The sequence below is a fragment of the Anguilla anguilla genome, chromosome 1 (genome assembly GCF_013347855.1).
Source record: "Anguilla anguilla isolate fAngAng1 chromosome 1, fAngAng1.pri, whole genome shotgun sequence".
Taxonomy (NCBI): domain Eukaryota; kingdom Metazoa; phylum Chordata; class Actinopteri; order Anguilliformes; family Anguillidae; genus Anguilla; species Anguilla anguilla.
Genome location: NC_049201.1, coordinates 28777966 through 28800183, shown reverse-complemented (window position 1 = coordinate 28800183; position 22218 = coordinate 28777966). Strand labels below are relative to the sequence as shown.

General features: G+C 40.0%; 1 protein-coding gene across 1 annotated transcript in view; it reads right to left on the bottom strand.

Annotated features, from left to right (window-relative positions):
- The window catches only part of impg1b (interphotoreceptor matrix proteoglycan 1b), a 32877-nt gene extending 11236 nt beyond the window's left edge, over window positions 1-21641 (bottom strand). The window contains exons 1-14 of the mRNA XM_035387430.1: window positions 21273-21641; window positions 15386-15610; window positions 13817-13983; window positions 13527-13561; window positions 12984-13039; window positions 12820-12890; window positions 12290-12439; window positions 11496-11554; window positions 9418-9638; window positions 9034-9095; window positions 8743-8925; window positions 6877-7207; window positions 5558-6165; window positions 4772-4861 (exon numbers count right to left, since the gene is read on the bottom strand). Coding sequence (XP_035243321.1) covers window positions 4772-4861; window positions 5558-6165; window positions 6877-7207; window positions 8743-8925; window positions 9034-9095; window positions 9418-9638; window positions 11496-11554; window positions 12290-12439; window positions 12820-12890; window positions 12984-13039; window positions 13527-13561; window positions 13817-13983; window positions 15386-15610; window positions 21273-21339 — 2325 coding nt within the window. The 5' untranslated portion in view covers window positions 21340-21641. The remainder of the gene's footprint in view (window positions 1-4771; window positions 4862-5557; window positions 6166-6876; window positions 7208-8742; window positions 8926-9033; window positions 9096-9417; window positions 9639-11495; window positions 11555-12289; window positions 12440-12819; window positions 12891-12983; window positions 13040-13526; window positions 13562-13816; window positions 13984-15385; window positions 15611-21272) is intronic.
- Window positions 21642-22218: the final 577 nt, after the last annotated feature.

Genomic DNA, 22218 nt, shown 5'->3' with positions numbered 1-22218 from the left:
AAGCCAATCTCAGTGCACGACTTGGAAAGCCTGTGCTCATAATTAAAGGTTCAGTCAACATTTGGCCCACTGTTACAACAGTTATTACAATAAACACAAATAACAAACAACCTCTTTACAACACTTATAATTGACATCATTACAACATATCCTTCAAACATCTTGCGACTGACTTGGACGTAGCTCTTGTCCATCCACGGACCAGCATGCCTTTCCAGAAAAAGAATCAATGCAGGGCTCTGCATCATATAAAATTGTCACAATTAAAAATGATATATGTTTACCATGCAACATGGTTTTAATCAGCAAATGCTTATGAAATACTTTTTTTCAGAGGAGAACTAAGTGCTAAAGCTAAATGGCTGTAATTTAGATTATGGTCATAAAAGGTGTCTGTTGAGTGCCTTCTAAGAAACAGGGATATAATTCATTTTCTTCTTGGAAAATGCACACTTCCATTATGTACTGTATTGGTGACTGGTTCTAGCAACATGGTTTGGTATGTTACAATTTGACTGCTGTTCGAATAATGATGCTCAGCAAATGCTTTCTCAATGACTACATTAACATGCAAAGCATAGGGATATGCTCTGCATGCCGTGTGCATACATTCGGAATGAAAGCACTGTTTTGTTAACTACATTAATTGATTGTAAATGAGCATTTGGTGCCTTCTTGGTGATCTCTCACCTCTGTATTCCTGAGACCAACACTCATGTTCTCCACATTTGTAAGTCACTCTGGACAAGGGCCTCTTCTTAGTGAAGGTAATGTCAGGCTATTTAGCTAATGCTATTTGCAAGTATTCAATATGCATAATTTGCTGTTAATGGGAGAAAACACATATTTCAAATAAACAGCATTTTGAATTTGCCACGCAGTTTCAGCAAGTGTCAGCATACTTCTTTTATGTATTTTTTCTTCTTCTATTTAACCAGGTAAACCAGGTATTTAACTTGTAAATCTATTTTATTTTGCAGTGACAATCTGGGGAATCAAAGTGGGTAGAAATGCCAGGGACTGGGTAGCTTATCAGATATAGAGCAAGTTTCCATGGGAACTTGGCCAAGGCACTGGGGTTAATACCCCTACTCTTTAGAAAAGTGCCATGGTATCTTTAATGATCCACAGTGAGTCAGGACCTTGGCTTATGGTCTCACCCAAAGGAAAGTGCCTTCTACTACACAGTGCCCTCATCACTTTACAGGAAATTCGATTTCCATTTGTTCCAGAAGGTACAGTGGCCCACCTATACATCTCCCAGGAAGTCTCCTATCCAAGTACTAACCATGCCCAATCATGCTTAGCTTCAGCAGTTTGCCATGTGTAGGGTACTGGGTGGTAGCGCTGCTGGAAAATTAAGGTTACATTTCATTTGAGCACTGTTTTATGTTTATTAACATTGCTCAAAATACAACAAAATACCTTGCTAAATCCCTACATCCAATGCAACCAACTCCAACACCCAGAAATGAGTCAGTGCAAGCACAGATTGTTGAGACAGAGCTGCGCTCGCCAACATCATCACACCCAGACATTTTTACAAATCTGCTATGTATAATGAGCCAGATATAAAAAGCGTACGATCCAGCCAATTATTCTGAGAGGGTTAATGATTCCAAATAAAGTGTTTATGTGACACAGCATATTTTCTAGCAGAGCATTAACGGAATACTCCGCGGTCTCCCTTCACCATTTTGCATTCTGAAAATATTCTTGTTCTGAATGCAGCATTCTAATAAGGTGACTACAGGCCGTGCGACTTTGGAATTCTTGAATATTCCAGCTGATGACTGAATGTCAGGCAGACACCCTGCAACTCGGTGCCTTTTTCTGTGGCATGGAATTGCCTGGCTGCATCTGTGGCATCTTGGATTTATCTATAACATCTTTGTGAATATGCTGCCGGGACACAGTCAGTCAGTGGTGAACTATCCCTGTCTCTCTGCTTCATTTACATCCTGTTACCCTTCTTCCGACTCAAACCCCGCATTTGCATAAGTTGGTAATCCTATTTGACTCCGCTAACTAACTGCTACTGTTTTTAGCCGAAGAGTTTGCCACTTCAGTGTGTTCAGCTCAGTAGAAAATTGACTTTGTCAGTTAAATTAATCACAGAGCTGGCTCGGTGGTCACAGAGCACACCGCTGGGCTGTGCAGTATAGCGAGGTGGGACCTCATTGCTTGTAAAAATGTTTTCATCTAAGTTGTGTAAATAAATAATGATCTTTTCATTTTTTTATTAGATAACCTTCTTATATGGGGAACCTTACACATTATGTGTTTAAACAGGTGGATACAGACTAAGGCAATTCAGACAAAAACATTGGTCAAGGGTACAATGGTAGCGCACCACCAGGGATTTTAAACCATAACATATCGGAGAAGAGTGCGATAACGACCTCCACTATGTAACACTGCTGCGGGCATAGCCTGTTCTTCAGGCCATTTGCCTTATTGGCTGTTCATTTTCAGGTTTGTCATCATAAATGGTTTGCAAGAATTTTGGTTCGCAAAACCCTCTCATTGCAACTATATTTAAGAAGTAAGCTGGAGCTCACAGCACACATTGAAGCAAGCAACCTAATAGTTTTTAGGTTTCTTGCTTCGATATTTAGATATTTAGATATTTAGATGTACCCCAGAAGTTATAAAGTGAAATTCCCCTTTAACTGCAGATGGACTAATATGTTATTGATAGCCATGTGATTATTTGTAAGCATGCTTTCTTAATGATATAGAACGAGAATATAGAAGTTTCTGTAGTAGCTTGTGAGTGAGTTGTAAATTCAAAGCGGCTTATCCAATAAAGTTGTTCAAACAAGGACCCACATGCACATCCACATAATCACAAGCATGTACTTACAACCTCAAGTACCAAACACCAATAAGGACACATACATTCACAAATTCAAATACTACATGCACACATCTACTGATGTGGTTTAAGTGGATTTAAACAACTAAAAGTGTTCTTGTAAAACATTCAAGGCACTTACACTAACTGGCATTACCTAAAGCTTCTTATTCAGACCTGCATCAGGCACACAAGCATGCTATAGCCATCACAACATTCTCATGTGACTCAAAACCACTCCATATGGTCTACATACTACCAGTTCAAAAGACCCACGGAAACTACTCTCAAATCCACAGACATCAGAATTCCACAAGACAGAAAAAATGGCCTATTCAGGAATGTTCATCACATAACTCGGGCTGAAAGTTGTGGAAGGGCAAACAGTATTAGGTGGCCATTGAAATGCACTTAAAATAGAGTGGTTTCCAAGCTGTTTGTTGGTTGTACCTCACCACCACATACACATACACACATATACACAAACAAAAATTCTAACAAAACGCACTCACACAGAAATTATTTTTTGGCTTTCGTGCAAAATCTAACACTTATGCTGCACTTGTGCAACTAGAACGCCAACAAGCTGTAAAATCATGGCAGTAAAGTCTAGGCTGATAGCCACATGTTTGTTTAGGCATCTTAATGATGATAGGCTCTAAACTTGTAAATAAAATACACAACAAACAATTTACAATGAGGTAAACTCACACTCTTGGCAGTCAGTAGGTGACTGAATGCCCTTAAACTTTCTGGCAGGCATACTTTTCACTGAGCAACAGTGCAGAACAAGTTGGGAGATTTTTCTAATTTCAAATAAAAGGTAAATCGGTTTTGTTACTATCTACTTTATTCACCACATCTACCATCTTTATTCAATATTCTCATGTGATATGCTTTTGTGATGTCATCATGTCCTACACAAAGTTTCTTATGCACACCTAAATGTCTATATCTGCATACACACTTCACACATGCCACCACAAGATTTGTACTGTGGTTTGTTTTTATTATGGATGCTATCATTCCCACAATTTCAGAAAGTTCAGCTTTGACAAGACCACTGATGGAGGTAAACTGTACTGTTGGTTGAGCAAATGTAATTACAAGCAAGAAAAAATAAATACATGCACGTAAAAATATTTAAAATAACAATGCAGCACAACCCAGAACATGATTTAAAGATACATCCGTAAAAATCCAATCTGCTCAGATTAGTTTGATTGTTACATATAAAACCTTGTTAGACAGGCAGGACAGGGTGAACTCACCCTGGCTCAACGTGTTTTCTTTAAAGCTCCTTGAAAAGGCAAGGAAACATGATGGAAAATACATATTTGGTATAATAAACACATAATTATAATAAATTAATAATAAATGATGCATAAATAATAAACTGTGTCTTACTGCTGTAAAGCCCTTTCTCACTTTGATTGATCTGAGCAGAAATAAAACCATGTGGACGTGTCTGTATGGTCCATTTTATACAGGAGAGTAAGGCAGAATACACTCGATAGAGGTATTTTTCTTCAGAAAATAAAACAGAAGACACTTCATAAGGAGTGACAGGAAACTAAATTGCAGCCTCTCAAGGTTAAAAGAATGAACAATCTAACAAAGACAACAAGCAATTAAAAGCTAGAGGGATGCCACTTTTTGACAAGATGGTTAATTTTGGTAATGCGCCATTGCAAAGCTGATTAGTAAATACACTTGCTGGTGTAGTAATTGTTAGAAAAATAGGTTGCGCTCATGTTAAATTTGAAATTTGAATAATTGGAAAATAGAAGCAAAGCGGATCAAGGTTTGAAAATTGTTATGAAAGAATTTTTGGAGCGAAAAGCCGTTGAAGAGGAGAGAAGCACATTGTGCTTTCTGCAAGGCGTGACAAGTTTGAGGCCAATAAGGAGGTACCGGTATCGAGGCTAATGTCCTCTGCTTCCCGCTCTCAAATCTCTGTGAGGCTCCTGGGTTTGGCCTGTCATTGGGTTCAGTGAACTGTGTCTGGTCGAAACAACAACAACAAAAATACTTAACTGTCGGTGTGATAAAGATGGGCCTCAGTTCACACTGCAGCCCATTAAACGGCCATTTTCTCTCCATCAGCTCAAACAAACATACCCTGGCCAATTTGATGCCTGTGTTCTACATCAAATGATAAACCCAGTATCAGTGGCTCTGTCCTAAACATATCCCGTGGTTACACTCGTGTCCATACAGAAGTTCTAACCACAATGTTAATTTGAAGAGATCTTGATAAGTATCTTTGCTAATAGCAGCAGATGTCATTGAAATAGTTAGGACCTTAAATGCTCTTCCTGAACTGTATAAATGTAAAGGAAGCATACAGTATCTCCTGAGATTTTTTTTTTCAAGAAAATAGCATTAGTGTAAATATAAATAATTCATGTGTGAGGTGAAGATAACAACAGTTTAAGGTCTGTAAGCCACACAGCAGTGATAAGGTAAAGACACAGCTTGTATCCTCATTTGTCCAAAAAGTAGGTTCAAGAATGGTGAACACAAACTATTTTGGTCCTGCCTATGGCAGAGCTCCAAAGAGAGCACAGTGTCAGACTTCATACACTGCACACTGAGATTATCATAATTGTTATGGTCCACAGCCTGAAGCTAGTAATGAAGAACTGAAAACAAGCTATGAAGAGAAAGAATGACAAGTACAAAGATGTGTTTACCTACCAGTTCGAGAAATGTATTCTCCAGTGATTGGTACTCGGGGGAGCTCTTGTTGAAAAAGTCGTCTGAAAAATTCATGTTAGTGACTCGCAAGCTGAAGAAAACCACTAACTCTTTGCCCTTGCTGGCCGTGGTCATCGAGGGTGTGGTCAGGTATTTGAGTGGCGGGGGCGGCGTGGACTCGAAGGGGCGATCGCCCGTCTCAGAGGGGTATCCACTCCCATAGTCCTGCATGCCATTGCTTTCCATGCTCTCACCATCCAGATCCCCCATGATGTCCTCTGTGCCCTCGTCGCCCGACGGGGACCCCAAACTGGGAGGAGGTCGATCCTCTTGGTCTTGAACCGCATGCTCTTCTGTTACCGTAACAATGGCCTCTGTGGTGAACACTTCTGGCTCCATTTTGAAATCAGCCAGTGTCACAGCGACCATTGTGGGTCCTCTTGCAAGTTCGACTGTAGGGGACTCGGTTAATGGAGCTTCAGGGGGCTCTAGATCTGTAGACGAGGTAGCTGTGACATCTGGCAGCATGGGGCTATCATCCAACGGTATATCGTCTGCCCCTCCTTCACTGTTCTCTGAAGATTCAGTCTCTGTGTTTGATGGCAACTCTGAAGAACATAGAATGCAGAAATGAATAGAGAGGCAAATGTAAATATAATAGCTCAATATTAATAAGCATCAACTGGTCCTTAATGAGGCAAAACCCCACAATGTGTAACACTCAAATAATGACACTCAGTATAATTACATTTTACCTGCTGGATAACTAATGTATATTGCCATCATAATTACAAATCACACCAAAAGAACCCTAGACCTATCCCTGACACAAACCTCAACCTTGAAGCTGTCCACAAAACGAATCCTGTCCATATGCAATTAGGTGCAAATAAGAATGTGCTTACATGACAGTTGCACAGTACTTTCAGCAGGAATTAGTTACACAATTACTATGCATGCAGTGTACTTGCATCCAAATTAGCACTAAAACCGAATTAGCTGCATGACACTCGCACCACTTTCTGCATCATTGGCATTTTCACCAGTCTCATTTATTTTTGCACTTTTGAACCTCTGCAACCTTTACCTCAACCATTATTGAAGGTCTTAATTAATTATTTGTTAGATGGCCTGGGTGTATGCAAATGAAAAAATGAGCTAAGCACTTGATCCTGAAATAGAATACTCATCTGGACATAATTACTTCCCTTATCAAATCTGTATCCTGATTATTTATTCCTTCAGCAAGTACAAGTAGCCCTCACACATCACACTTCTAATTCTGACCTTCCATCATTTAAGGGGCAAATGCATCTCACCTGCTGCGCCACTTTCTGGCATGGGAGTCACCTCTGGAACACCTCTATCCTCGATGGTGTCCGTTGGTTCATGCTGAACAATTATTTCACCTTCACCTTCTGCCACCTCAGGGTCTATAGGAAGGTGTTCATCCTCCACTAGACCTACTTTGTCAGCGCCCTCTTCAGGCAGCGGCTGTGGGTCACTGTTTGCTGGCGGCTGCTCACCCGGCGGGCTGGTGGGTGACACAGATGTAGCGGGAGGCACTGCACTGGGTGGCTCTGTCACACTGTCTGTGACAACATGGTCGACCAAGGAAGGAGCTGCTGATGTTATGGCCATGCTATCAAACTGTGGAACAAAGTCATAAATACCAACTGGTTAAGGCAGTGGTTCTCAAACCTGGGGGACCGCTGTGTATGCTGGCCTTTTTAGTTACTGTTACTTATATAGTTGTTGAGCACAGGTGTTTAAGTTAAGTAATTCTTTCCTTAAACTTGTTAACACAACGCATGTTTGATTTGTTATGATTTGCTTTGTCTTTGGATTATTTGTTATGTACCAAATGGTTAGTTTTAGTGGCCAGGTGTCCATACTTTTTCCAATTAGGAGCCTATTGATTCACCTGTCTTTAATTCGATAATTTAATTGATAATTAGATTCAGCTCATTGAACACATCCAGGGTGGATTGCAGCCAGCCCTGCTGAATCTAAGCCTCACTCAAATTGAACCATACCATCAGAGTGCAGCAGTCAGCACAAAGTTTCTATAAGCACACTATGCCACAATGACAGGAAATTCCAGAAGAGATGAGAAGAAAAGCTGTTGAAATATATCAATCTGGAAAGGGTTTCAAAGCAATTTCCTAGGCTCTGGTACTCCACTGAGCCACGGAGAGAGCCATTATCTCCAAATGGAGAACACTTGGAACAGTGGTGAATCTTCCCCAGAGTGGCCAGCCTTTCCAAAATTTTCCAAGGGCACAGCGACAACTCATCCAGGTAGTCACAAAAGTTATCCAAGGGAACATCCAAAGAACTACAGGCCTCTCTAGCTTCAGGTAAGGAAAGTATTTGAGACTCAACAATAAGGATTTTTGAAAGAGCAGCAAGGCAGAAACTACTGCTAATTAAGAGAAACATCAATACTTGTCTCACATTTGAAAAATGCACCTTCGTGATCCCCAAGCATTTTGAGATAATGTTCTAAAGACAGATGAAGAGAATGTCCGGTCATCTGTCCATGAGCTGAAGCTGAAGCTTAATTGGGTTATGCAGCAAGAGAGTGATCCAAAAAAACAAAAGCAAGTCTGAATGGCTGAAAAGAAACTAAATTAAGTTTTGGAGTGGCCTCGTCAAAGTTCTGACTTGAACCAAATAAAGATTCTGTGACTGTGGTAGAACCTAAAATGAGCACTTCATGCTGGAAAAATCTACCAAATTGTCTGAAGCAGATCTGCAAAGAAAAGTGGGATAAGACTCCAGCACAGCGATTTGAAAGACTGATATCAAATTATAGGAAGCTTTTGGTTGCAGTTATTTCTGCTAAACATGAAGCAACCACTTATTACGTTTAAGGGGGCAATTGTTTGTTCACATGGGTGATAAGGGTGTTTGATAACTTTTTTCATTAAATAAATGAAATAATCTTTTTTTAATGCATTTTGTGTTTACTCAGTTACCCTTTGTCTAATATTACATTTGGGCTAAAGAGCTGAAACCATTCAGTGTGACAAATATGCAATAATAGAGGAAATCAGAAAGGGGACAAATACTTTTTACGGCACTGTAATTTCTTTGCTGATTAAGGCACACACCCAGTTCCATGCCCCACATTAAAATTGTAACAACCTTATTGTGACAATGTCACTGGGATGCTCACTTACCTCAGAGTTGCTCATTTCTTTCACATTCGCCTCTTCTGGAATGGCTGTGGGGTCCAGGAGGGTCTCAAGGTCATTTTCCCTCGCAACAGGGGCAAGGGAGACACGGACGTGAGGCTTTTCTACGTCGTCTTCTGGCTGAGGTGTAGCCACCGTCAGCTCATTGTGGGAGTCTGGTTCTGGCGGCTGTGAACAGCGATTGCCATTGACAAATGTTTTTAATTTCACAAGCCATAATTGTGTCATGCTTGAATTTAGCTGTGTTGCCTGAAGAAAATTAATCAAAAAACTTACAGCTCTATTTAGCTCTTCAGCAATTTCTGTGGCTATTGGCATGGTCGGCTGTGGCAGATTGTCTAGTTAAAATATAAAATTAACAAATAAATCAGTTACATTCATTTTTTAAGACTTCCAAGGCTTTTGAACTAATTGGCAAAATGGGCATTAATGAAAATAATGCATCTGTAATGTGTTTTCTGTCTGGAATCTTTATCGCTATTTGTCACTTACGTCATTTGTTATGTATTGCCATTGTTGGGAGAAATTATTTATTTCCAGTAAAATAACATTTAAGGGCAGAAATGTCAGTGCATTTATAATAAGCTTCAAATTTATGTCTGGCCAAGAAACAAACAAACAAACAAACAAGCAAACAAAAAACCTCTGGCTTTGGCCTACCCGGCTCAAAGCTAAGAGACTGTACATCTACAGGTAAGGAGGTCTGGTCGCTCAGGGCCTTGGCCACCATCTCCTTCAGGCTTGGACCAGCGGAGACAAACTCTGTGTCCTTAGGCTCTGTTTCCCCATGGGCCGTGTGCATGATCTCATCCATGTAGTCGTTACAGCCTGTTGCATCTGTCTCAAACACCACAGCACAGCGCACCGTTTCGCCCCCAGATCTGCGTAACCAGAAAACAAATAAGGAGTAAGTACTGCATTATAATTATCTGTAGCTGAGGCTGTGTTTTTTGTGGAAAAGGTCATAGGCCACTGGTACGGATAAATTATAATGAGCTGTGCTCAAACATGTTTTCAAGGCATTTCAGTATTTATTTGAGAAACCATGCCCTTAAATAATTTTAATAGGTAATGACAACGGTTAAAAATGCAAGAAAATTATTTCTGAGTTAAATCACAGTGACATTACGTCACCTGGGGTTGTATGTGGGTATGTTATGATTATTGACTGTACTTCCAAAATGTTATGCTTAAAATTATTTTTTTTTGGAGCTATATCCTATGGCACGTGTGACCTTCATCTTAATGAAAGTGAATGTGCAATATAAAAAACACATTTTTATGTTTATAATTCTTAATAAATGCTGTGAAATTAATCTGTCCATATGTATCGCCTGTAGAGAACTCTAAAAAGATAATGGCACTGTACAAGCTGTTTTGGAATGACCTGAAGTGCATTTTCTGGCTTTAGACCGTAAACCATTGAAATCCCTATACTTGCCATTGTGGAGCCAGCAGGTCATCAGAGAGTTCAATGAATATCAAAAATATATTTCACTGCAGACTGAAAACTGAAATAATATTAAAAGAAACCCAGAAAGTGAACTATCCCTTTAAATATTGTGGAATCCTCGCACTCGATGGATTTAGCAATGGTGGAACAATAGAACGGCTTGTTCTCATTATTAGAACAATAAAGAGGCATTAGCAATGCTCACACACAATGTCATATCATGCATGCACACAATTCTTTTGTGAAACTAAAGGCTCAGCACCAAATGAGATTTTATCAGTCTAATGAAGGAAACATCAAACATGACCTGTTAGAGAAAATGCACAACTTGTTTATATGACCCATTTGAGCAACTGGATATTTAATGAAGCAGTTTCAGCTGGGCGATACGATCATGATAAGCCATCTGCCCTGATCTGGCAAGGAACAAGTATGATAAACTTGGAGCTGGCAGCTACTTCAGACACATCCCATTGCTCTGATCAAATAACCAGAGCAACTTTTAGTGAAAGTGAACATTAAGGTTAGCATGCAGCACAAAATGCTTTATGACATATGCATTCGAGTCAGTCCAGTAGAATAGTCGCCATGGAATTTTAATTCATACACATTCTTAGAACAAATTAATTTTATGGAATTTCATCTCATTTTCTTTAAGTGCACTCTGTTGCTGGACAATGAGCAATCACCCTGCAGAAAAAAAACTAGAGCAATTATCGCAGCATGTCCAGTAAAGAGTCGGTATCAAAGTATTTTCTTCAATAAAGCATTGAAGGCAGCTAATTTAAATCCTTTCAGTGTAAAGTTGACCCTATCATCTATGTATGTGAGGAGAAAGAATATCCACTATTTTGGCCCTCAATGTCCTTTGTTAACAGTGTGCAGTCAATGAATTTTAAAATCAATCCCGTGAGAGAATTCTATTGGAGCTCCATGGCATACAATGAAAAGGCAATCAGACCATTTTAGCAATATCTACCATAATAACTATCACTCATCAGGTCGTACACACACTTTGGAAGATGATTACCATCATACCATTACTTGGTGCCTAAGGCATCATGAAATCAGGATAGTACCCTTTTTGCCATCTGTCGTTTTTTTTTTTTTTTTCAGTTGTTTTCACCAAAATATTAACCTCAAGAATTAATAGACCTGTAAAAATATATGCGCAAAAAGAGGCGTTCAGCACAAAAAGTCCTAGGAAATGAAATACGTCTTTGTGTAGTTTGAGAAACTTCTGGAAATAACATCACTTTGGGCCGAAGTATCCTCACCAACTCACCTGAATCCCAAGACTCGGATCTCCTTAAATCCTGGAAGCTTTTCAAACACAAGCACCATCTGCAAAAAGAGAAAAAGTTGGAATAGAACTGTGACTACCCTTAATTTTTTATTTATTTTTTACTTTTAAAAATTGGTCAGTTTCATCTTTTAAATGCTTTTGAAAATTCAGATTAATTTCAGGCTGAAGTGAAACAGTCTTGTTAGATAAAAGTTTTTGTTTTTTTTGACAGATGCCCTTGTGAACTTTAATCATCTCTCTAATGACATTGACACCACTTCAATTGATCTTGACTAATTGGATTTTGAATGAATTTGACACCAGTAGGTGGCACTAAATCACAGAACTATGATTTCGTTAAGAGCAATAAATCTTTTTTTTATCCCCAAAAAACAGAATCTTTCTTATTCTTTTAAAAACTCGCTTGCTTTGCCTTTCTTTCAGGACTGCAAATTTCATCCCACCTCTTGAAGCGTCCAGCTGTCAACCGGCTTTGCAGGACTTCACTTTGACTCTTTGTCGTAAGCTTATTTACGCTTCTCAAGAGGGCTCAAAGCTGGGCTAGGATGTTTGCAGTTCTGGGTCACAACAGCCAATGATATCAACACTTTGACAGGCCTCCAGCTGGCTCTACATCTTAACCTTACTGAGTTGTGTGATTTACGTCTTAATTCTGCCACTCCATAGGACAGGAAGACATGAAATCCCTGTATCATCTTGGGAGGAGGGAGGGGGGTGGAGGAAAAGATGACAGACAGTTGGCAAGGGTTATAGCTGAGCTCCCATTTCCTCACCTGATCGTGCAGACTGCGGGCAAAGTCATGGTACTGGGCCGTGTCAGGGTCGTTCAACAATTCACTGTAGCCGGGGTCCAAAATGGTGATGCTGAACTCCACCACCTGTTCCACCATCATTTCGGGCACAATGTTGGGAAGGTCTGTGTCCTGGGAGGAGGTGAGAAGAAGTAAAGTTAAACAAATACAGTTTAACAGCTCCACACTCACTGCAAACACAGTTATTGCTTAAATGAGCAAAAAGTTGCTTTTGCATTATCACAAAAGTTGCAGTAGCCTGTATCTTCTGGATCGAACGTCCACATTTGAGATAAACAAAAGTAGGACAGTGCAGGCAACAGTGGAATCAATGCATCCCATTTTTCATTTTCAGCTTTGTTTGCCATCAAGGATCTGATAATGATCGAAGTCTGAGACGTGGCCTCACTACCACCGAGTTTCCCACCAACTAGAAACTCAAATTTTGACACCAAGAACAGAACACTGGTTCTCCAGGAGACACAAGGGAGATCACAGGCCTCGATCCTTACCTGAGTGCCACCGATGATGTCACGGGGAACGGGGTCAGAAAAAGCCCATGCTGTGGTTGGTTCTCCAGGTTCTGATGCAACAATGGAGACCAAGTGAAAATCTGTTAATGAGATTCAATTGAGTAAATAGGACGTTTGAAGGGTGGCAACTGACACACACTCACCTGCTATCTCAGGATTGGGATCCTCTAATGGTCCAGGTTCTGAGATGACTCCCTCTCTGATGGTGTAATAAGTTTAGAAGAGACATGGTCATTGATCCCATTTAACAACTTATACATGAAAACACACAGTCAAGGATATGTGTTTGCAGTCTGTATATTTAATCTTCACAAGTTCTCATTAATTAGGGGCTCATGGTCAACAAAGAACCCCCGAGTTTGTGGGTGCCAAAATTTAATTATCTAGGTCGGCTACTTTAAGATTAATCAGTAATACGTTTCTGTTTCCTCTCTCCAAGAAGCAGGGAAGATGCTGTTTTCTTTTCAACTTTATAATTATGAGGATCCCAAAGCACATTTCAGCTCCACATTTATTTACATCTTTTAACATTTCTTTCCTCTAATTGAGGTCTTCTATCTCTTTTATTGGATTTGAACTTGGGACCTTCTTGCTGTGAAATGACAGTGCTATATCCTGAGCAGAGCCATTTCTGAGTAAGGTGACCCCAAACTTTAAAGACATGTCAAAGTAATCTCAGTGCTTACTGCTCCTGCTGCTTGTCCTCTGCAGAGACCACTCTCTGTGAAAAGGATAAAATAGAAAAAGATAAATAAATAAGTGAATAAAATCTAGCAAAATGTTAAAGGCTAATAAACATTTCTGGCTTTGCTATATTTGGCCTATTGAGAAAAAAATTTAATTATTCAATGTCTTATTGTCTTAAATGATCAATAATTATAATATTAATAATTATTGATAAGTTTTAAAATCAATCCTTGTGTCTCGGGAAGGGTAAGAGGTCAGAGGGGGAGGGGTCACGACAGGGCACGCTGACCTTATGCACCATGTCAATGTGCTCTTGGGAGTGGCTGAAATTTCTGGCCAGGTCATCCAGGCAGAGGGGCTCATGCTGGCAGGCGAACACCCACCTCTGATACTCCTCGTTGCTCGGGAGCCGGTCCAGAAAGACCCGGAAAGCCTCCCACACTGCCTCCTGACAAACTGGGCACAGACACGGAGCCTAGGCTCAAATCTGCTGCACTTTCTGTTCAGGAATTCTGAGCTAACAGCCTGCACTCAGCTGCGCTTCTATGCTATCCGTTGCTCTCAAGATAAGATAAAAGATATCCAAATTCAGTTGCGCTTCTGGGCTATCAGTGGTACTAAAGCAACATCATCAAGATATGGCCATCTTTTTCGACTGAAACTTTTATCTCTCCATTTGCTCGCTGAGGTTTTAGAAATGGAAACATCAAAGTGTATAAACTGTTTATCTAACTTATGATCTTGTGAGGAATGATTTTGAAAGCCCAGATAATTTAGCCCATTCCTGGTTCACGACCGGCATCTGAGGATGTCCCATAGGCATCATTTATTATTTCACAGCTCACATAAATCTTTAATGTTGTTGTTTTGAAGAGTACATCTGCTCTGTTCTCGTGGTAATAAACCTAATTTGACTTATGTGTTCTTAATCATTGCCCTAGATTTCTGCTACTCTCCAGGACATACTGCAAGAAATGTTGGGGAAGAAACACCGTTGCCCTGTATAACATAACATATTAGCAAAAAACAATTAAGTAATTAATTAATCAATTTAATTGAATCATCCTTCTTCAGGATTAATTCAAGGTGGCTTAAAGACTTCTTAGTTTGATCTTTCCTGCAATTTGCTGTACTTTGTTGAGATCAAAAATATTACTGCAAAACTAAAAGTTTCACCTAGTTGTGTGCTCTGACAAGATCAGGGTTGCCTATTAGCAAGAAACTGGACGTCAGTAGTTATATTTCACAAGAACAACACTGGAAATAATAATAGCTTATATAATACCTATACCGACAACCACCACAACAACATCAGGCTACTAATAATGATAATAGTGTAATAGACTAAAATGTCACCTCCATAATTGTATATGGAAACATACAATTATATGTCATATTAGAATCACAACCACAGAAAAAATACCAAAACTTTAACAAGTGCAGGACATTGTCTGTGGTTGCAGGACTTGGGACAAAGAGTTGGAATGTTGGATTGTCCCACAGAATCTGAGACAGGTGCTGACCACATGTTGTGACCGCATAGTTGAACCGTAGCACAATTCTTACAATGAGTTTTTTTTCTAGGAGCAGTCTCACCACACACGTATTAGCATTCCTATTTAATTATTTGGTGGATGCTCTTATCCAGAGGAACCTACAAGGTCTCGAAGGCAAGAATAATCAAAATTCACATTGCAAGATCAACAAAAGCATAGATGCTGTGTAAAACTGCAAGTTGCACAGTTAATATCCACAAGCTGAAAAGACACTGTCACAATATAGAATAAGAATACCACTTATGATGAAATTAATGATGATGAAATTAATCTTTAAGCAGAAACATTAGGCTTAACTGTACCTCTCAGTTTGTAGTATGATCTATGACTGGCCATGACCTCTTTGATGGTTTCCTGAGGGCAGACTTTGACGCCAGACTGATAAAACGTAGACCTCCTCGTTCGGTGTCTTCCCAATTCAGATGTTGCCTTGATGTTTTCCGTCTGTTTAGTTGCTCTTAGAAGCTTCATTAAATCTTTGTCGTACATGTTTCTGACTTCAGACAAAATATCTGGTCTGCCATGATCTGCAACAACAAAATAAAGATTTAACTTGTGAAGGTAGTATAATGTACACAAAAACTAAATAAAGAACATAAAAATGTATAATTGAAGAATTGTTTTAATTGTATATTTTTGAAGGTCAAAGTAACATTTTAAAAGAATTTATTCTTTATTGGTTGACTGGATTTTTTGTGAACACTTTGGATAATTTCCCACATTCTGAAAAAAAATGCTTGTGATGAAGCAAAAACATGATACGGTTTATTCAGCTATTTTTTAATTGCTTTTGAAAGTGATTAAAATATTTTTAACTGACACGTCAACATACTCCATGCTCTGTTTACAAAGTTTGAATACCAGCCAGTATTTGAGGTTGATTATTTTGACTGACATATCGATTTAATATGAGCTTTTCAGAGCTACAGATGTCACCATGGTATAGAAATTAATTTAGAGCTTTATATATATATATATATATATATATATATATATATATATATATATTTAGAGTGCCAAGAACAATACTCAGATTATTAACCAGAATTAAACATGCAAATATCCATAGAATAATAATGTCTTAAATATCTATATCTTGCTTTTGCATAAATAAATATACTTTTAAGGGTTCTGAAACATAATGACTACAAAATGAATTTGACTATTTCTTATCTACAACACGGATGAATACAGATTAATACAGCAAATTTGAGCTACTGCATCAGGCTGGCAGTCTTCTCACCCTGTGGGTCTACCTACTCCTGCTTATGGAAAGGCCAAAAGAACAGTGACACCCCAGGACCAAGGACACGGTTCTAGCACAAAGAGGGCAGAGAGAGACCAAGCTTGGAGAAGAAATACGATACACGGAGCTGCGACCGTACAGTGCGGAGCCCAAATGTTAGGGTGTTTGAGTTATAGCCTCTTTGCCAGGCTGTGATAGAACAGCGAGTGCGCGTCAACACATATTGAAAAATCTGCCTACTGCAGTTTATTGTTTTAGACAGCTGTGAATTAATCTATGGCAGATTGAAGTCTCAGTTAGATACAGCGTACGCGCGCCATCTTTGTCCTCATTTCAACTGATGGAGAAGTGATGACTGCACGATTTCTGTGGCCATTTTCGCATTATTTACTACATCTGAACACAAAAACCACTAAATTTCACGGACACAGTTGATGATGAGGAGCAAAAGCGTCTGACTTACAAATTAGTTTGGCAAGGCTGACTCAGCTTCACCATCAACTTCTTCATAACAGCTTCAAGTGTTCGTATTTTCTGGCCATGCTCATTTAAACAGGATAAACACTGCTTCTTCTTGACTATTCTTATTCCGGATACTGTTGACCAAGCTATATTTTCCATAAAATTGCCACATATCATCTGAACCTTCACAAGGGCTACCTGAAGTGCTTTAGAGAAAAAAAAATGCTGTAGAGAAAAAAAACTCCGGAAAATATTTTAAAAGTTTGAAATTGAGACTAAGGGAGTTAATAATTAATTATGGATTTAATAATACAGCTAGGGACTATACTGCTTGTGCCACAAAATGCTTCTTAAACTATTTCACAGGCTTCTTCTCATTTGCTTTAGTTCATAAAGCAGCTCTTGAGCCCTAACCTGCCCTAACCTATGGAAGTGCTTGCAATTTCCGATTATATAGTCACAAAATTACAAGAACAAGCCAGTGGCAGTAGGCCAGTGGTATTCAAAGCATGATAGGCTCCCAGGAGAATGTCACTGGGATTTTTACCTGATTATTTCTGAATCTTCCTGCGTTTAGTCTGAAGTCAGATTTGTCATAGCCCTTGGCACACACCGTTCACATAATTACAAGCAGAATTTGTCAGTTCTATACTGTCTCTACCTCCACTCGACAGCTGAGCAAAAGCCTTGAAACTCAGAATTGTTCCTTTCAATTGTTCCTTAAACAATATTCATTCTTTGCTTTTCTTAGTCATGCCACGAGAACATAATGCACAAAAGAATGATTCTGAAAAGAATACATACTGTACGGGAAACTAACAAAGAGAAAAACTCATTACAGGTATAAAAGCTTTGGCACAGTTTAAATCTGTGCCTTTTGCCTCGAAGCAAATTGGTTCCAGGCCATTATGCAACCTTCTTAGGCTCACAAACACAGTCCCTCCATTCAGTAATTTGTCAGGAATTGAACATTTCTTAGCCGGTGACAAACATCAGAGGCATTCTTAAGATATTATCCCTGGGTTTCTGACACTGGAGACGGCTCGGGCGACCTGCATAGCTTCTTGGATTATGGCCTAAAGCACTACAACAAAAACAACGTAATGGAACAAATCAGGACAGCATTGTTTGTCTTCAACTTTCTGAGTCTCTAGATTCAAGATTAGATTTTCTCCAAATAAGGATGTTTGTCCACAGCTCATCATAAGCAACACAAAGAAAAAAAAAACTGTATATTCCAAAAAAGGATGGTAAATTGACACATCGTACACACTGTCAAATACCCATGGAAAAATGTCAACTGCTTTCATACCAGCATAAAGGATGGTTTTTATGTATTAAGTACTGGATTCAATCACCTTAATGTGAACTCTCTTACGAGCACAGTTTGGCAAGTTTGTGAAGAACAGTGCGTTGTGGTACACAGTTACCTCCATTATGGGATTAGACATGGGATAGGACAAAGATGTGAAGAATTTGTCTCTCACACGTGGACAGTTTGGTGAGATAAGTTTGGCAATAGCTGAATTCACTACATTCTGTTTTTCATAAATGTTGAATTGAAAATAAATTTTCAAAACATAAAGACTGGATTAATTCCACATTTTATGGTAACATTTGCACTAATTTTGGTAATTGCGGAACTCACCAGACTGTTTTGCAATGAAAACAAAACAAAACATTTATTAACTGTGAGTTAAAATAAAGGAGAAACATTGGCAGCAACAAAAGTGGGAGGCAGAGAGCTGACCTCAGACATTGAATTAGACAAAAATATCTCATCACCTAGTAACCAAACAACTTTGTGATTAAAGTATTTTATTCACATATGCACCACAGCACATCTTATTAATGGTAAGTGTTAACTGTTGTTGTGATAACTAATTATTGTGATGACACATTTTAAGCAAGAAAACACTCCAGAACATTATTGTTATAATTATTAACCCTAACTCTCTCCAAGTACAGTATACTCAACTTTGAATATAACAACATATCGAATGCAGATCGGAATATAATACTGTGTTTGGCATTGTATTAATGTTTAACTGCACCTGTCCCAAACAAACAAACAAACAAAAAAATACTAATAATTATCTCCTTAGTTTTAAAACTGTGTGAAAGCCTCCATGATAAAACAATGAGGAAAACATTATAGACTCAACAGTCAAATAATTCAGCACAATAGCAAGCAGCTTTTCCTAGTTGCAGGATGTCTATCTGTGGGGTAAAGTAAACTTGCTGCACCAAACTTGCTGTACCAAACCTGTCACTCTGAGCCACAAAAACAGGGAACTTCAAAGAGTTCCATTGATGTCAGTCCAATGGACACCAACATCAGTCTTGATGGTCGCCTAATGCCACTCTGAAGATGCCCCCAGAGATGACTCAACATTTTGTAGGCCAGAGAGTCAAAGAGGCAGCACTCTAAACAATGTTGCCATTCCTCGAATGCGACATTATGAAGCCCAATGATCCCTCTTTGTGGGCAGCAAGTGTGAGGTCAACTCATTTGGTCATTTTGGGCAAGGCCTCCATCCCGCTTCCAATGGAGAAGGTACTGCACTGCTTCAAGCTTTTACTGCGACTGAAACTTAGTTTTTACTGTAACTACAGAATTAATTATTGGTGGAAAGAACTGCACTCCAGATAGACATTACCGATTACTTAAGTATTTACACTGAGCCTTACCCAAACTACCACCAAATTTCTTGTGGTTGGCTTTGGTTTTCCTTGAGTGTGGAGAGTAGTGTTGAGTATCTTTAGTTTTTCATAGTATCTCTGACATCGGAAGAACATTTCTCGCCTGCGCTAACTTAATTACCGTACAATCACCATTTCGGCCACTCGGGGGTTGCCTGGAACGGCCACCATGGGCCACAGGAGAGAGAACAACCTGGCACTTTTCCAGGAGTAACTTTCGCCAGCGCTGTGTTTTTGTCAGCTTTAAAGTTCAAGCTCCTGCCGCAGTCATCCAAACCACTATACCCTTATTTCCGTTTGTTTAGTTAAATTTCAAGTGTTACACTGAAGCAATGGATTGTGCGTTCCGAGAAAACAATGCCTGCGAGAAATGCAGCTTGGAACTGAGTTGAACTTCCTGTCTAATAAAAGCAAATGCAGAAGTATTGAGCAAATCAAAGTTCCACTTGGGTCCCCGTTCTGCAGTGCACATGTGCGAGAACGTGGGACGGAGAGCTGAGTGCTCCACAGTGGAGCTACAAGCCACAAAAGATTACTGTCCTGCACGTCTAGGAACAGGCCCCTTTTGTTTCTGCGGGTAATGAATGGATTTCTGAAATGTGAAAGCCAAATCAGGCGAGCTAAATCATATTGCGCGCAGAGACTTTCACAGCTTTCGCTAAATCCTTCACATATCACTTTAAAATCCATGTGTTTCCCTGTCACGTAATACTGTTTTGAAAAAACAAAATCTGTTGCTATTTATAACATAAAGGTATCTTTAGCTTGTGAGTTAGGAGCACCAATTAAGGTCTGTAAGTGCAACCACATCATCAGGGTTTGATGCTTAATAATTCCATTTGTCAGAGACAGCACAATAATGAACTGAGCCATTCACAGTAGGCCCAGTTGCACTGGAAAAATATTCAGACTGTAAACAGAAAGTGCTCAAATTGTTTCACAAGGGCCAGCATAATTATAACCGTAAGTTTTTCAAACCAGTTTATCAGAATACATAACCTTTCTACTTTCTCTGCATGTTCCTCCTCGAATGTATACGCTCCTGTAGTAAAAATCCAGTCAACCTCAGCCACGTTTCTACGTCCACTGCCCTCTAAAGAGGTTAATTGGTTCTCAAAATTGATTTTCATGCATTTCATCCATAATTTATGATGCATTAAGATGCCGAACAACATCTGCAGAAAAAATAAATAAACTGTAACGGTAGGTTGAAAGAGTTTCTTGTATTTTTGCCATTACGCAGTCAGTCATGTAGCACTGTGGGATTAAAGAATTCTACTCGCAGAAGAGCTGATCCATGCAGAATATGGACCTGTTTGTAAAGCACTGAAATGCACCACACAGCACAGAATCACTAGGGAGACAGGGGGAAAAACATAAACTTTCTCAAACTGCACAAAGTTTGAATCAATTTAGAGTAACATTGTGTGGTACTGCACAATAGGCAATATAGGTGCTAGATAGATGCTAGACAAGTCCAAATCATTTCACATTCTTCCCAAAGTTTTTCTACAAAATTATGTAGAATGAAGAGTGGAAGCATTTCGACATAATAGCTGAACCAAACTTAAAATCAGGGAGAGAACTTGGTACATCCTCCATTGTGAGAAACTGCAATACAAGTACACTGTCTAGAAGTAAACCACCTTCCCTCATTTCCACTTAAGAAAACATGATGTTACATAAAAGATGAATGGGGAAACAGTGCAATCAGTGCAGGCTATAGTCAGGAAGAACAATTTTTAAGGAGCTTCAGCGAAACATGAATCAAAGCTTACCTTTGATTGCAGTGGCTTGGACTGTAAACAGAAACAAGGAGAGAAAAAGTCCCATTTGCAAAGACATGATGGCAATGGGAATTTCACCTTCTGTACACAAACGTTGCAGAAAATAAAAGACACCCAATGACTATGTGAAGCCCATCAGTGGACAAAATGCCCAGCTGTCTCTGAAGTATCTGCGTCCCTCTGGGCACAATGTATGTCAGGGCTGAGCACTGATGTCGGAGAAGTAGTCCAATCCCACCAGGTGGTGTAAATTCCAGTTTGGCATCTGACCTAGGATGGTGGTGATCTCCGGCACCTGGCCGTGGGGCGGGGTTCTGAGGAGGGGGATTCGGAATGGCGGGGGCGCAGGTCGGAGGACAAAGGACCCTCCCAGTGTGACAGCGGCGATGAGGTTAAAAAAGCAGGTTCTGTTTCGGGAATAATCTCTTTAACTGCTCCTCGAGTTTAATCCAACTCCCACCACCCTCCCCCCAGCCTCCCTGCCCCTCCCACCGTCCCCCACGGGGAGGGCAGCCTTCTATCCTGTTAACAACCTTCCGGGAAAACATCTGCTGAGGGGACCGCGGGACTCCGGGGCCCCTGGTCGTTCACAGCGGCCCTCCCCTCCGTGCGCTCAGGTTGCTCTGACCGTCCCGCGACGCACTTTTCGGTAGCGCCGACCGCTCGGCCCGGCAGGGAGGGAGACGGCGGAGCGCTTCCGTGAGACCGGCTGTGTCGCTGTCGCTCTGGGGCGCGCGGCGGGGGCCGCGATGCATTCTCTCCCCCTGCTCCCTTTTCTCCTGCTGCTGGATTACCAGCTCGCTCCTGCTCTCATTATTAAGGCTGCTCCGCCTCAAGCCCGCTCAGGAGAAATAAACCGGAAAGTTGCTGCGCAATTTTTGAAGTGACTGACGCTGAAGAGAGAGGTCCTCCTTCTCCTGCGGGGGGAAAGAGCAGG